Genomic DNA, 16,215 nt, shown 5'->3' on the forward strand with positions numbered 1-16,215 from the left:
ATTCTCTCATTTAACTATCTACCCTCCCATCTGTCCATCCACCGTCCACCCTCCCACTCATACGGACAAGCATTCATCCAAGCACCCACCCATCACTTATATATTCACTGAGTGCACACAGTGTGCTAGGTACTGACATGAACTGATGTATGACCAAATCACTATTACCTCTATGTTCTAGAACTCGTGTTTGGAGATCTAGCCAAAAGAGATTAACGTCACATGTCAGTTAACTTGTGTTCTTATGCTTCAAATGTGACCCTCACCCAGATCCATTCCTTTTGCATATCCCTGCCACTAGTTACAAAGGAGAAAGAGTGTGAACAGGGAGATCAAACTTAACAATGCGACTGGAAAAACAAGAAGCACACAGCCTAGGAAGTCTGGGTTAAAGTCTTCATTTTCAGCCATGAATCCTACTGTGTTGGCTAATTTGGGTTCTTGGGTAGCTAGGGGCTTCAGGCTTTCTGTTTACCTCGGGCAGAGGTTCCAGATTTTGAAGTGCAGAAGAATCATCTGGAGTGCCGGTGGAATGCAGATTCCTGGGCCTTAGCACTAGGATTCTGGTGGGAGGGGCTCTAGAATCTACATCTTTCTCAGTGATTCTGATGCAGGGGTCTTCAGGTACATGTTGAAAACCCACGATTCTACCAGAATTTCCTTTTTCCTTTAATGGTGAGGACCACCTGGAGCAGCAGTGCAATGTAGTTTTCAGTCCATCCCCTGGTCATCCTGATTCACTGGATCTGGGGTGCAGAGGCAGGACTTTCTATGAACTTGGGAGACTCTTATTATCAACAGGTTGGGAACACTACTCTGGGAACTACTTAATGCACTGGTTCTCATACTTGGATGCACAGTGGAATTACTGGGGGATTTTTAAAATAGACTGATGCTGGCCAGGGTCAATGAGGGGCAGCCTAGGTATTGGGATTTAAATGCTCCCTAGATGATTCTAATGTACAGTCATGTTTGAGAAGCCTTAAATGCACAAAGCCTGGTGGGAATACGATGAGTTAATTATTCCTTGCTGAGTCCTTGGTGGGTGTGAATAGAGTTTCATTATGAAAAAACTGGGGATGCAATTCAGATTCTGCCTTCTCCCCACCTGTCACTGCAAAATGAGACATGTGTCTGAGTGCTTTGGGACCTCTGAATTACATGAAAACTGTCAGGGGAAGTAGGACCTTTGAAATCTGCAGGACAGTTGGGGCTTTGACATAGTAACAAAACAAGACAAAACGGCCATAAAAATGAACAAGGAATAGAAAAGTCAGCACGTGAACAGCATGAACAGTGCAGGAGCAAGACATCTGGTTGGGGTTAGACCAGGAGCTCTGTTTGAGGATGTCTTGTGTCCACTGAATATCAATTGAAAAGCCAGCCCTTCCCAGGAGCAGAGAGACTTTTCTTTCTCACTCCACTTTGTCTTCAGCTGGTGGTAGAAAGGAAAAGTGGGGGAGCAGCCTCTCCCTTGGCACTCCACTTGGGCAGGTGACTTGTCCCCCCCCCCCAAAATGGGTCACCGTCCATGAAGCTCAAGGATGGGGCAGTGTCAGCTCTGGAGGTGTTCAACTAATAATACCATTTTTTCTTTATAGAGCAAATTAGCCTATTCAAACTTCTACGTGCATCTGACTTTTCCAATAACTTTAGAGGGTGGGTAAAAGAGACAAGAGGCTGAGGTGCCCAGGGATACTCAGATGGTGATGACAGCAGCCCAAGTGACCCTCAGGTCGCTGATATGCCCTCAGCTCTGTGCATTTTATGCCCTCCCGTGTCCTTAGGTGCACTTACTTGAGAGCACCCACAGCTGCAATAGCCCCGAAGACAGCCGGTCTTCCTATCTTCCCACCAAAACCTCCACCCACTCGCTTTACGTGACAGGTGATCCTGTTGATGGGGATGTTTAAAGTAGAGGACACTGTTTTCTGTAAAAGGTAGGTAATGGGAAAGTTTTATAAGGGTGAAGTAAAGAAGGTTTTTGCTTCCTAAAACACAACGTAACAGCAAAATTCATCCACACCTACTGTTAGGAAAAACAAAGAAATAAACAACTGAGACAGTCTGAATCTTTCAGAGTTCTACTGAGTTCATAAACGTTGATAATCTCCATAAAACATACTTTCCAGCAGAAAAGTGGTCTTTTCCAAAAGGGAAACTGTCAGAGTCCTGAATTCCTGTTAAAACTTGGATCCTAGCCAAATGCTTACACCTAAAGTCCCAGTAAGGTGAAAACCAGCAAACTCCTGACAATCTATTAAAGAGGAAGAAATGTTTGCAGCTAAAACCCAGAGCACTTTATGACTGGGGAAATGATAATGTGTTATGAAGTGCTGTGTTTACTCCAAAGGTTGCCTGTAGTGATTATTTTAGGGAAAAATCAAGTACAGAAATAATTGTGTCATCCAATCACTGTCACATTTAAGCATGAGGCCAATGAATGTTCACTTTAAATTGAAAATGGTTGTGGCTGTTCTTTCATTTACTTGACAAGACCAGAAAGCATAAAAAATGGTTCCAGGGTCTTAGTTGCTCTGCTGATGTATAATACTTAGATTCTAAGATTCTGCAGGTAAAATGGCAGCTGTGCGAGGCTGTGGAGGCTGAAGGCCATGAGGGAATTGGGAAGTTGGGGAGGTGGAGGGGGAGATACTGGACCTCACCTGCACGTGGGCTGGATCCTGTGTTGACACATAAATGTTCAGTTCTTTGTCCTCTGTCTTTGGAATAACAAGCACTCTCTGTGTTTCCATGTAAAAGTGCTCCTGTCCTCCGACATGGACCTCTCCTGTTAAGGGCGAGTACGGGAAAGTGCCTGAAGGTGTGTGCTGGTTGGGGAATTCAAAAGCAAATGAGACATGAACTGGCTGGCTGGATTTGTCCTGATTGAGAAACTGATGGATCAGGTGTTCTGTCCTGTGACAACCGAGGTCATCTGTTTCAGAGACTGCGGTTCTGGATAAGAAGTTGAAAACCTCTGCTTTTGTTCTTCATTCTGTCCTTGACTAATCAAAGTCTTAGGAATTTTCTATTTATTCTATTGCTCCCTACCCGCCCCCCTCCCCAACCCCAAGCAACACATGCACAATTTGAAAGGAAGCGAGAGAGGAGAACTTTGGCAAAATGCCACGACTTTAGGGGGTGGTCTTTCTGAGAGGAAATCACATGCTCTTCTGTCTGTTTCAGAAGAGAATTGCACAAATATTCTAGGAAACACCCTGAGTCACTCACCTTCAACAATTTGATCGACTTTTTCAAATGCCTCCTTGATGTTTCCTTGTTCAAGTTTTTTTTCAGGGCACAGGAATGAGTTGTGTTTTATGGCATCCTGAGTGACAGGAAGAAAAAAAAGCTAATTCTTTTTGTTGTTTCCTTCTACTGGCAAATTTTTCTTACTCAAAAGCCGGCAAACTCTGACAATTGCCATCTGCTAGGACACGTGAAAGGAGTCAGGCCAGCAAGGGAGCGTGTCCTTGAGTAGCAGACTCCCTGCAGAGCCGAGATGCCATAGAAAATGCCTTCTCAGTTGCAGAGAAAACCAGCAAGGGTTAGAGAGATGTTACAATTTGAGATGGGGATACTATGATGGCCCAGGATGGTAATTACTCATTTCTCCATTTCAGTGTGGATCTCCAGAGCACAGGTGATAGATCCAAATGCAGTAAGAGTGAGGCTCAGGGCCCTCCCCTTTTCCCCGCTTCATGAATAAAAATATCTGTGTCAGACTTCATGTTCAAGGGGAGGAATCAAGTCCTAACGCACCTCTGGGGCAAGAAAATCCAACAGAGATATGGTAGGCAGTTTGTTCATTTCTCTGTATATTTGGCATATCTCATAAGGGCTTGCTAGCCCTTTATGCTAGGGTTTTTTTTGGCAACAATATTATGAACTGACTGACACATGAATACTGGAAACCATCATGTCCTGATGGTCTGTGGATTGATCTGTAACAGTTGATTCTTGCTTAACCTTTATTTCTTTCCTTTTTTTTAAAAATTTAATTTACTTTATTCAACGTAAGCACAAATATGTCTATTTGTCAAGAGTATAGTGTTGAAGATCGACCCCCCACTAAAGAAACAAAATGCAAAGCAACTTCTCCCCCCTCCAGAAAACAATTTTCCTCATATCACTCACTAATTTAATAACAGAATTTTCCAAATGTTAAGAAATCTAGGATTATTACCCTGTAATGATAATGCCTAATAACCTTTAGATACAGGTGTTTTCCATATTTCACAAGGGCACCTGACTCTTGTGTTCTTACTCCCTAATGATCTCAGGTCCATGACCTTTTTTGTTAATGACAATGCGAATAGTGAAAGCAGCTAATATTTGTTGAGTGCATGTTTTGTGTCAAACACTGTACAATAGACAGTGTATTTACATGTATTCTCACATGAATTCTATTATTCTCTCTACTTTCCAGATGAAGAAACTGGGCTTAAGGAGGTTAAAATAACTTTCCCAAAGTCATGCTTCAAATAAGTGATGGAGGCAGTTTTCAAGCCTGGCTTAATTTTCAGAAACATCTTGCCTAATAATAAATGCTTGATTTCTCAGAGCAGCAGAAAATGAAGACTAGAGCTGAAGTTTTCATTTTTTTGCTATACTAAGATCTCAATATGTCAATCTATTATGTGTGGAAGTATGTTTATTGTCATCTGTAAATATGTCCAAAGTTAGTATAATCTTATTATAATATTTGCTATATTTATACATAATATATGCTATAACTAGGTGCTAGCCACTGTTCTACATGCTTTCTGTATATTAACTCATTTAGTCTTACAACCTGATGAGGCAGGTTTTATTACTGTTCTTTTCATTTTACAAAGGAGGAAACTATGGCACAGATATGTTAAGAAACTTGTCCAAGGTCACATAGCTAAGAAGTGGTGCAGCCAAGATTCAAACCTGGCAGTTTGGTTCTAGAACCAGTGCTTTTAAACAGAATTCTATATTGCTTCTTATATATATAGTCATGTGAATGAATGAATGGATGAATGAGTATTGGTATACACGACTGTTCTTTTACCTACTTTTCTTCACAGAAGAACTCTTTTTACTGATGGTGGAGAGTCCTATTCTGAGGGAACCCTAGATCTCTAAGCATTCCGAGTCCCAAGATATTTTGTGAGGATATCCTTTGGGTGCCATTTCCCCCCTTGAAGAAATAGGATTGGAATTGATATTTCAAAAACCCTTGTTAGGATCCTAGTACAACTCTAGAAAGGGGTGTGAGCCAAGAACAATGGCCTGAACTTCTTGCAAACTTGACAAAATGGGAATTTGGAATAGAGTTGATTTAATTGCACTCATGTCACACGCTAGTAAAGTCATGCTCAAAATTCTCCAAGCCAGGCTTCAACAATATGTGAACCATGAACTCCCAGATGTTCAAGCAGGTTTTAGAAAAGGCAGAGGCACCAGAGATCAAATTGCCAACATCTGCTGGATCATGGAGAAAGCAAGAGAGTTCCAGAAAACCATCTATTTCTGCTTCATTGACTATGCCAAAGCCTTTGACTGTGTGGATCACAATAAACTGTGGAAAATTCTGAAAGAGATGGGAATACCAGACCACCTGACCTGCCTCTTGAGAAACCTGTATGCAGGTCAGGAAGCAACAGTCAGAACTGGACATGGAACAACAGCCTGGTTCCAAATAGGAAAAGGAGTACGTTAAGGTTGTATATTGTCACCCTGCTTATTTAACTTATATGCAGAGTACATCATGAGGAACGCTGGGCTGGAAGAAGCACAAGCTGGAATCAAGATTGCTGGGAGAAATATCAGTAACCTCAGATATGCAGATGACACCACCCTTCTGGCAGAAAGTGAAGAGGAACTAAAAAGCCTCTTGATGAAAGTGAAAGAGGAGAGTGAAAAGGTTGGCTTGAAGCTCAACATTCAGAAAACGAAGATCATGGCATCTGGTCCCATCACTTCATGGGAAATAGATGGAAAAACAGTGGAGACAGTGTCAGACTTTATGTTTTTGGGCTCCAAAATCACTGCAGATGCTGATTGCAGCCAGGAAATGAAAAGACACTTACTCCTTGGAAGGAAAGTTATGACCAACCTAGATAGCATATTAAAAAGCAGAGACATTACTTTGCCAACCAAGGTCTGTCTAGTCAAGGCTATGGTTTTTCCCGTGGTCATGTATGGATGTGAGAGTTGGACTACGAAGAAGGCTGATAGTCAAAGAATTGATGCTTTTGAACTGTGGTGCTGGAGAAGACTCTTGAGAGTCCCTTGGACTGCAAGGAGATCCAACCAGTCCATTCTAGAGGAGATCAATCCTGGGCGTTCATTGGAGGGACTGATGCTAAAGCTGAAACTGCAATACTTTGGACACCTCATGCGATGAGTTGACTCACTGGAAAAGACTCTGATGCTGGGAAAGGTTGGGGGCGGGAGGAGAAGGGGACGACAGAGAATGAGATGGCTGGATGGCATCACCGACTCTGTGGACATGAGTTTGAGTGAGCTCCGGGAGTTGGTGATGGACAGGGAGGCCTGGCGTGCTGTGATTCATGGGGTCGCGGAGAGTCGGACATGACTGAGCGACTGAACTGAACTGAACTGAATTTAGAAAGAACTAGAAACATTACTTTTTTAAACACTGAATATTGAGCAAGTTGTACCTTTTAGGGACATTTTTAAAATGTTCAAATGGTTCACTAGGGCCTTTGAAAAGATTTTATTTATTTCACAAGCAAAAATTAAGTACTCTCTTTTTTCAACTTAAGTGATATGAACTTATCTTTCATTAAATTTAGAGCACGCAAATGCCATAAATCTACATCTGATTTTTCTAATCTAAATTCATTATTTTTGCTGGAAGTTGCATTTGTATTCCATCATCTAGACCCAGAAGCAAGAATGGAAATTTCTATGGAATTCCATCATGAAAGTCCCACTGCTTTTGGGCTCCATCTTGAAAAAATTATTGCTCCCAATATCCAGTCCCACCATTTTCCTCAAGTAATAGAACCCCTAGTTTCTAGTGAATACCTGGCCACCTAGAATAAAATGTATGTTTCCCAGACCCCCTTTCTAGGTGTATTGGTGTGGTACACGACTAGGTTCTAACCAAGGAGAGGTAGAAAAGTTATGTGCAGCTTCTGGAAAGTGTCTTTAAGGGGAGGGGATATTCTCTTCATCATTGCCTCATTCTCTCTGCTGACTGAAGTGTGGACTCAAAGGTCAGTGTTCAATAGCTGTTGTGGACTGAAGTGTGATCTAGAGAATGGAAACCATGCAGGACAGAGCAACTGTTAATAGATATAAGGAGCCCAGACCCTGACACTTAGAGCCACATGCAAGTTTGAAACTGACCATTTCTAGACTTTTTTGAATGTGCAGGAGAAAGAAACTTCTATTTTTTTCCTATTTTTTTGGAACCAAAGTTAATTTTAATTCATGCAAGTAATACCTTCCAGAAAAAGTTGATTTTTCCAGAGTAAACCAGTGACGAGAAAGAAATAGAGCCCTGAATAAGTCTCTCATTAAGAAGTTTACAAGGGACTTTTGATTCTACAAACTTAGAGGAGAGCCCAAGCACTCTGCTTACCTCAATGGTGAAGATTATGGGCTCCAGCTCTTCGTAAGTTATCTTTATCTTTTCAATAGCACGTTTTGCCTGTACATCTGTTTCTGCAACCACAGCACAGATGATCTGGCCCACGCAGAGTACCTGCAAAAAGTATAGGCATGAAGCAGGGGGAAAATTCTGGGTAAAAGTACTATCAGTGCAAACTTACCAATGGCTGGTGCCTTAGTTATCATTATTGACCAGTAATAACCAGACTGGAGTCACATCATGTGCTTGGCTAAAAAAACATTCTTTAAACTTTTCATTTAAAAGTTAACTTAAATCATACATATGGTTTCATTAGCCATTTTACTCAATTGAATGTAAACCCCAGAGTGGATGTGAATTTGGCTTGGACCGGAATCTGCTATGTCCTCTGTCGAGGGTGATTCATTCAAGTGTGATGCCTTCATGGAGTCATTTTAAAGATAAGGAGAGTATATTTTGTACACTATAACTCCTGTGCCTCCCTCCACAGCCCCCAAACTGAAGCACTGACTCCCAATGGGACTGTATTTGTAGATAAGGCCTTCAAAGAGGTAACGAAGGTGAAATGAGGTCCTAAGGTTGGAGCTCTAATTCAGTATGACTGGTGTCCTTATAAGAAGACATAGGGGGAAAAAAGGGAATTCCCTCATGGTCCAATGACTAGGACTTCACGCTTCCACTGCAGGGTCACAGGTTCCATCCCTGGTAGGGGAACTAAAATCCTGGATGCCATGAGGCATGGCCAAATAAAAAGAGGTAGGAACACCAGGGAGGCTTATACACAGGAAAAAGGCCATCTCCTATGAGGACACAGGAGAAGGAAGCCATCTGCAAACCGGCAAGAGTGACCTCAGGAGAAACCTGCCAACACCTTGATCTTAGACTTCTAGCCTCTAGAATTGTGAGAAAATACATTTTTGCTTTATAAGCTACCCATTCTGTGGTATTTTGTTTTAGCAGCCTGAGAAGATAACATAGCTCCTAAGCAGTAGCCAACCTCCTCATCTGGAGTTCAACTGAAAGAACAGTGGTTTATTTCATGGCTGGGGGAGAAACAGCCTGAGCTGTGACAACAGTAGCTAACATCTACTGAGAGCCTTCACATGCCAAGCATTGCTGTAAACACTTCACGTGTATCAGCTCATTTAAATTGCATAACAACACAATGAGTTGGGTTCCTCTGATTATTCCCATTTTACAGGTGACGATATTTTACAGGCGTCAAGACACCATTTCACAGGTGATGATACAGAGCTAGTGAGTGGCAGAGCGAGACCATGAACCAAGACAGTTTGGCTCCAAAAGCAAATGCCCAGTGAATGATGGTAGAATTGAATTAAAGGTCAGGAATGATATGATCAACTTTATTAAAAATGGAATATGTGAAGGTCAGTGGGAGGTGGTAGGGAGAGGGTTGGTCCAGGAAGGAAGAGAGTTCAGTTTAAATAATGGAGAGTGGCTGTATATTGTATTCTCCTTTCTAGATTTTTTTCAAGGATTTTCCATCCTGATACACGCCACTTAACTAATTCTTCAAATAAGAGTAAACTGACTCAACAGTACACAGTGGGAAAATGAGTATTTGTTGTTTTTCTGTAATAAATTTCCTTTTTGCAGTGTTATTTCCTGATTAAAGACGAGTAGATCTATAAAGGCATTGAAAAGTGAAAGCGTGTCTGCTTAATTGTGTCTGACTCTTTGTGACCAGGTCTATAGCCTGTAAGGCTCCTCTGTCCATGGGATTTTCCAGGCACGAATACTGGAGTAGGTAGTCATTCCCTTCTCCAGGGGATCTTCCCAATCCAGGAACAGAACCCAGGTCTCCCTCATTGCAGGCGGATTCTTTACCCTCTGAGCCACCAGAGAAGCCCCACACAGAAGCATTAGAAGAGAGAGAGAAGCATTAGAGAGAAGCTGGAAGAACCAGCACGACTGGCCCCTAGTGGCAGAGAGGGCTGGGAGGGGCTGGAAAGCTGCCTGGAGGTGGTACGTTGGTGATCATCTGCACCAAGTCGCATGAGACAGCACGTTCTGTACCTCACCTCATCGACGGCCAACAGCTTGTCATCTTTGGTGCCATTGGTGCCTGGAATGTCCTTCGCTGTTATCACATCAACCACCCCAGGTAATTCAAGGGCCTCGGACAAATCAATAGATCTGAAAAAAGAGATATATTGGAGAAGTAGAAATCAGCAAGCTTGGAGGGAGGGAGGGATAGAGCATGGATGAAAGTCAAAATATATGACAACTGGACCATAGGCCCTGACCAATCAGAGCTGACCTGCCAGAGAGCAGGGTCCAGGAGCCTCCCTGCTGGGCCAGGGATAACATTGTAGTTGTTGGAAGGGGAGAGGCGGAGGGTGGCCGTCGTGGCTGCGGCAAGGGGCATCCTAAGGAAGTTTAGGACAGTGGCCATTGACCATTCAGCAATAACCTAGTTCAGGGTTTTATCACCAGCTGAATATTAGCCCTACTCAGAGTTACTCCTCTGAGCCATGCCTGAGGCTGCAGCAGGAGATGAAAGCAAGGGCCCATAATTGCGATTTTTTTTCCTCCCTTTCATGATAATCATTTCTAGTGACATTTCTTTCCTCCTCCTGGGGCTCGTGACCTTTAAAACATTCTTTCCATTAGGTTCTTTGGGTTTACCACATTTCAAAAGAACGGTCACATTGCTTCAGGGAATCCCCAAGTGTGCTTTAGAAAGAGTTTTTTGAAAGGTTTTCATTTACTTACAAGATTTTTGCATGGGCTCTGGTACTGGTCACTAAAGCCATGCAGAGTTCTTTATCCACCACGGGGATGTCATCACAAAACTCGGCCTCCCCGGTGGCGTGTTTGAGACCCGATAGGTGCATGACGGGGCGTCCGACTGGATCTTGGAGGGGCTGGCGAGAATCCACACTCTACAGAGAAAGACAAGAGCTTCCCTGGGAAACTTCCATCTTCAGAAGTGGCCTGGCCAATTGCCAACACTCCTGATTCAGGGTTGAGAAATCGGACAGTCACCCTCAGTCAACAAACACTGGAGTGGGTCAGATGAACATGAGAGTTTAATGATGTAACTTGATTGGGGAGCTGTCATTTCAACTCTGTGGCAATGCTTTAGATGGGCCAATGTTTTAGCAAAATTGTGAAGTCAGTGAAGGAGCACTCTGGCTTCTCCTTTTGGCATCTTCTTTTCCTGAGTGGTGGCCCATATCCCTGTCTTCTGGAATTCAGGGGTCTCCCTGTCCTGCTTTCTTACCTTTCTAAGGATCAGCCTGTTTACACATAAAGCCATTATGATGATGAGGCTTGGAGTGATATAATTCCTGAGAGTGGGGCTCCAAAATCTAAGCCAAAAGCCTGCTTATTGACTGGAGCAGGGCTTCTGGTGGGCGGGCTGGGGAGGGGCCAATGGCAGTGGAGCCCATCCAGATCTGGTCTAAGCTGCCTTGTCTGCCCTTGTGAGTGGCAACAAAATATCTCTGGGCGTGTAATAAGTAGAGGAAGTATTTATTCTGGAACTCTTCTACTGGAAGATATGTATGGAATGAGTGTGGAGATCAGGTGGTGGGAGGGCTTGTGCTCCAGTGGAAAATTATAGATACTTTCTCAATTGTCCTTCTAGAGAAGGGATTCAGTTGCTTGCAGGCTCTCATTTTGCTGACTGGAGGTTAAACATTTGCAATCAGGGGTTGGAGACTGACCCTTGCTACTGTCCTGCTCTGTCCTTCCCCCAAGCCCAGCCAAGCTACTCTTCAAACATTTGCCCAAAGAACGGCAGTTGGAAGAGACTCTCAGGTATTCGTTGGATGGTCAAGCTGCTTCAGGTGATTTTGGCCTGAGAGCATCCAGTTTCAGTAGCTCGGGTCTGATCTTAGATCCAGGCTCTCCCTGCGTAGTCCTGAAACAAAGGGCCAATGTCCTGGCAAAACTCAGAAAGTCAGAAGGGAAATATGCAACTCTGAAGTGCTTGCTTGTTCACACAGCTATTACTGTCTCTTAGTTTCTTGGTTTCCATTGGATTAAACTCACTGACCTGGTACCTTTGGACTCCCTGGGGAACCGTACCCGGGAAGTCTTCTAGAGCGCTCAGGAATCGGTCTGAAATTTCAGGATAACGGCGGCTGTTCTGAGAGATGATTCAAAACAATAAAGATAAGCTGATTAGTCTATGATTCAACTGGGCTCTGATTTACGTGAAAAGGATTTGGCTAAGGTCACCGAGAGACCATGAGTTCAGGTAGCAGGGATGATGCAAATCACAATGCCTCCCAGACTCTCGCTTTGGCAAATATTCCTTGCCCGCCCTCCCTTTCCACACTAGGAAGACCTGGACAGACTGGTTGAATCTGATCCTCGAGCCAAGCTAGCCCAAGAAGGGAGAGGCCCTCTGGCAGCGAGCTGGGCAGAGGCAGAGGTGAATCAAGAAAACTGGGGGCTGGGGGAGCCATTCGAGAATGAGCTGGGGTGGTTCACTGCCCACAAACGAACCCAAATCTTAATTATTTTCCTCAGCTTTTCTGGGAGAGCAGGAAGACTGGAAGGCTCTTTGGGTGTCACTGAAACATATCTAGTGTCTTGATTCGGAAATTCAAGGATGGCAAGAGTTATTCGAGTAAATGTGGTTTGTGAGGGTCTTTTTTTTTCTTTGGTTCCCCAACCAGGGATTGAACCCATGTGCCCTGCAGAGGAAGTGTGGAGTCTTAGCTATTGGGTCACCAGGGAAGTCCTGTGAGGGTCTTCATCTGAATGAATAAAAACCAGCCAGTTTAGTAACATGGGGCTGTTGGGGTGGGGTGTGGTTGGGAACATGGGTGCAAAGCAGGGTGAGAATTGCAGTCATAGTCTGGGGAGGAAAGATAGACCAAGGAGGGAAGATAGAGAGAGAAAAAATGTTTTGTTTTGGTAACTTACTCTCGAAGTTTCTAATCAGAAATTCTGAGAAGAAGCTACTTATATATTAGCATACAGGTGGTGCTAATGGTAAAGAACCCACCTGCCAACGGAGGAGAGAAAAGAGACAGGGGTTCAATCCCTGGATCAGGAAGATCCCTTGGAGGAGGGCATGGCAACCCACTCCAGTATTCTTGCTATGGACAGAGAAGCCTGAAGGGCTACGGTCCATGGGGTTGCAAAGAGTCAGACGTGACTGAGGCAACTTAGCACAGACACAGAATTGTTTTAATTTTTTGAAAAATAAAATTTTATTAATGTTTCATACTGAATATAAAATTCCAGAATAGGCAAAACTAATCTATAGTGTCATTAAGCAGATCAGGGTTGCCTGGGGGCAGGGATGAGAGTGTTGAGAGCAGAGGGGCAAAAGGGCACTTTTGGGGGTGATGGAAATACTTTTGTTTGAAGCGGTGGCTGCACTGGTTTACACATTTGTCAAAATTCTCTGAGTTTAAATAATAGGTGCATTTTGTTCTGTCTAATTATACTTCAACAGAGTTGATTTTAAAGGAAAAACAATTGCACACCGGAGGCAGGGGCCCCAACATGTTTCCCTGCTCAGGGCACTCAGTAAACATCTGTGCACCAAAGACAGTCTGGCATCCTGATCCTTACCCCGCAGTATCCCTGAAAGGCTGAACCCTGGAAGAAGGAAAAGCTGGAACTGACTGTTTGCAAAAGGAGCGGGGAAGGTAGGAGCTCATGCTGCCAGGAGCCCAGAAAAGCCAGAGCACTTACAGGCACAGGGAACGGCTTTATGAGCTTCTTCAGTTCTTGCAGAACTTGTAGGTAGAACTTGAAGAAGAAGCTGACTACCAGAGTCCTCTTGAATTCCACCCTCCCACCTGGAGCCCAGCCTGGGAGGGAAACTTCATCCAGGAGCCGCCTGCAAGCTTCATCCAGCATCAGCTCATCCCAGTGCCTGGGAGGGTTGAGGGCAGGAAGGAACCAGTAAGAAAAGGCAGTCTCCATCACCAGAGGTCTCTGTGACTTAGAGGTCTGCGCTAGATGGTTCAGAGACGCCCAGGGTCTCATTTTATGAGTTGGATGGAAACTTAGAAGTCACTTAAATAAGCTGTTCAGGGAAACCGAGGCCTGGGAGGCTGCACTAAGTAGCCCAGACATGCTAGAACCCAGGCATTAAACAAAGAGACCACTATGGCCAATTCCGTAGTGAACTGGACAGGACTTAGACTTGGGCACTGCCTTTGCTGAGAAGGAAACAGAGTGCCCCTGAGCAGCAGGAGTGATGGGGGGGCGCTTGAATGCTGCCTGGTGTGGGTTTGCCAGAGCATTGATGAGCACAAAAGCACTGGGGCTGAACGCTTTCCTGGGCCATTTTCATTGTACACCTCACCCAAAGGGTGGTGCCTTATTAATCAAAGTCAAATTAGGTTAGAGTCATTGAGCAAAATTACAGAAAGAACAAGCAACGATTCTGCATATAGGAGTTTCCATCTTTCCACTTTTTTTTTTTTTTTTGATGTCAAGCTTCACCATCAGGGTACAGGGTTTGTTGCTTACCTCCCTAGGAGCTGCTGGCAGGACTCATGTGCACTGACTGTGGCAGCCCCGACCCCTCCGTAGGTGATGCCCAGGTCCTCGATGATGTCTGTGCCCTCTTTGAAGAGGACTCGCATGCCGGCATTCACGTCGGGCAAGGCATTTTGCTGGCACTGAGCCTGTCGGAAGGCTGACACGAATTCCCACTGTGGAGACAAAGACCATTTGGAGATATTTGATATGTCAGAACTAAGAGCGAGTTTTCTGCTTCTTGGTGCCACTAATTAATCACCTCGACTCAATTGAAAGGGACACAAAGGACACTTGGCACAATTTGAGGACAATTTGGCTGCCTCTTTGTTCAAAGTGATGTCCTCCCAAAGGTCCATCTTCAACACCCCATACTCTCAATTAACAGGGTCATTGTGCACTTTCCCTCTGGGGCCGGGATGTCTCTGCAAGGGATCCCTGCAACATTTCCAAGTACTCTTATTTCCAGGTGCCACTAAGGCTAGTCTCCAGACCCTTTGTCCTTCATGAGGATGGAGTATCCCTCCAACACAGGTGTTTTGAAGGTGATTTGCTTAAAGTGTGAAAGAGATCCCTCGGTTTCTTGCTTTGTAGATACTATCCCTTTTGCATTTTGTAAATTTCATAAAGGTGCTGAATAGAGCTTTCCAACAGTGGACTAGGGAATTTTCTACCAGGGACAAGAGTCAGAAGGGTGATGGCTCCCCCCATGATCCTCGGCACCAGGACCACTGGTGTTGTGACAAAGTTAACAGAGATGGCCGCTGCCTTGCATGTGTTTCCACGTTTTTGGCCACCGGGGGCACTGTGTTTGGGTCAGCCTGTTTTTCTGTCTGGGTCTCCTACTCTGACCCACACTGGACTGGGTACACATTTCAGAGTTTCCAGTCCCAAGGGAAAAATAAATGAAGATCATACTTGGCTGAAAGCGTGACTTAATATAAGACTTCCTGCATGACCCTCTGGCTTTGGACTTCTCTGTGGGTCTGTTGTCTTGCCCCTCTTGGGAAGACTGAGACTCGGGTACATTTTAGGGGAGAAGCACCGGGAACGGGGAGTGAGGACAGAGGGTCCCCTCTGTAGCCGGCTGGGTGGCCACGTCTCCCCCAGGGATCATGTGTTAGGCGCTCCTGGTCTTCTGAACTGTTGGGGGTCAGCTCGAGTGGGCAGTGGGGAGGCCTAGCCCCAGCCTCCATCTCCCTGTGGGTCAGGCAGAGAAGCTCATTCCACAGCCAGAGAACTTTAATTTCCGCCTCCCAGATCTTGGACATGAGGGGGTGTGTGAGCATGACTGCAGGCTGGGCAGGCCCCACCCCACAGCTGAAACAACAACCCCAGTTCCACGCTGCCCAGAGCTGCTGGCCTGAGGGCGGCTGCGGGCCTTGGTGTTGCGCCAGGCCATGAAGGACAGGAAACAGGTTTTCGGGGCTGACTTATTTTCCTTCCATCTGTTTTGAAACATCTAAAGATGACTGGATTCAGTTATAGAAAGAGAAAAACAACTCTCAAGTCTTACCTTTTGAGAGTGAGGAATATACACAGACTCCAAAATTTCCTCTGGCTTCAGGTCTCCACTTGCCAACCCAGCAAGAAAATGTTCACTTAGAGGAATCTGCCGTGTGCCTTCTGTTGAAGAAAATGACATTTCTGCACAGTTGCAACAGGGAATGCGAGATTATTCTATACTTTAAATGTCAGCAGTGGAGAAGAAAAGGTCACCTTCCTCGCATGGAGCAGAGTGGGGATCTGAGTGTGGTGGACCAGCTCCCTACCCGTCCTCACAGGGAAGGGTGGTGGCAGTTTCATGACATTTACTGTTTTTTTCCGGTCACTCCGTGGATCTTGTGGGATCTTAGTTCCCTTACCAGGGCTTAAACCCAGACCCCAGCACTGGAAGCACCACGTCCTAACCAATGGACTGCTAGGGAGTCCCCATGACATTCACTCTTGTTAGCACACATGCTATGTGAACTGGGCCTCTTCCTGTCCCCAAGGCCTTCCAGACCTGTTTTCATCTTTCAGCAGAGACTGTTGAACTAAATCTAGCTTGTTCAATACTATGATCAAGGTCAGGGCATAGCTTAAGCTAAGAAAGGGTTTGTTTCCACTCTTAACAGAGCTCAGATTATTGGATTTGCTTTTTG

The 16,215-nt window shown here is 44.7% G+C and overlaps 1 protein-coding gene across 3 annotated transcripts in view; it reads right to left on the bottom strand.

The window, feature by feature from the left end:
- Positions 1-16,215, bottom strand: part of LOC129538402 (aldehyde oxidase 2) — a 79,848-nt gene that overhangs the window by 34,199 nt on the left and 29,434 nt on the right. For all 3 annotated transcript variants that reach the window (XM_088828434.1, XM_055398574.2, XM_088828435.1), the window contains exons 13-22: positions 15,588-15,697; positions 14,063-14,247; positions 13,277-13,460; positions 11,619-11,711; positions 10,331-10,500; positions 9,637-9,751; positions 7,586-7,708; positions 3,235-3,331; positions 2,667-2,791; positions 1,798-1,931 (exon numbers count right to left, since the gene is read on the bottom strand). In XM_088828434.1, the coding sequence (XP_088684560.1) occupies positions 1,798-1,931; positions 2,667-2,791; positions 3,235-3,331; positions 7,586-7,708; positions 9,637-9,751; positions 10,331-10,500; positions 11,619-11,711; positions 13,277-13,460; positions 14,063-14,247; positions 15,588-15,697 (1,336 nt within the window). The remainder of the gene's footprint in view (positions 1-1,797; positions 1,932-2,666; positions 2,792-3,234; positions 3,332-7,585; positions 7,709-9,636; positions 9,752-10,330; positions 10,501-11,618; positions 11,712-13,276; positions 13,461-14,062; positions 14,248-15,587; positions 15,698-16,215) is intronic.

The sequence above is a fragment of the Moschus berezovskii genome, chromosome 2, assembly GCF_049115385.1.
Source record: "Moschus berezovskii isolate FMDL1 chromosome 2, NW_MosBer_1.0, whole genome shotgun sequence".
Taxonomy (NCBI): domain Eukaryota; kingdom Metazoa; phylum Chordata; class Mammalia; order Artiodactyla; family Moschidae; genus Moschus; species Moschus berezovskii.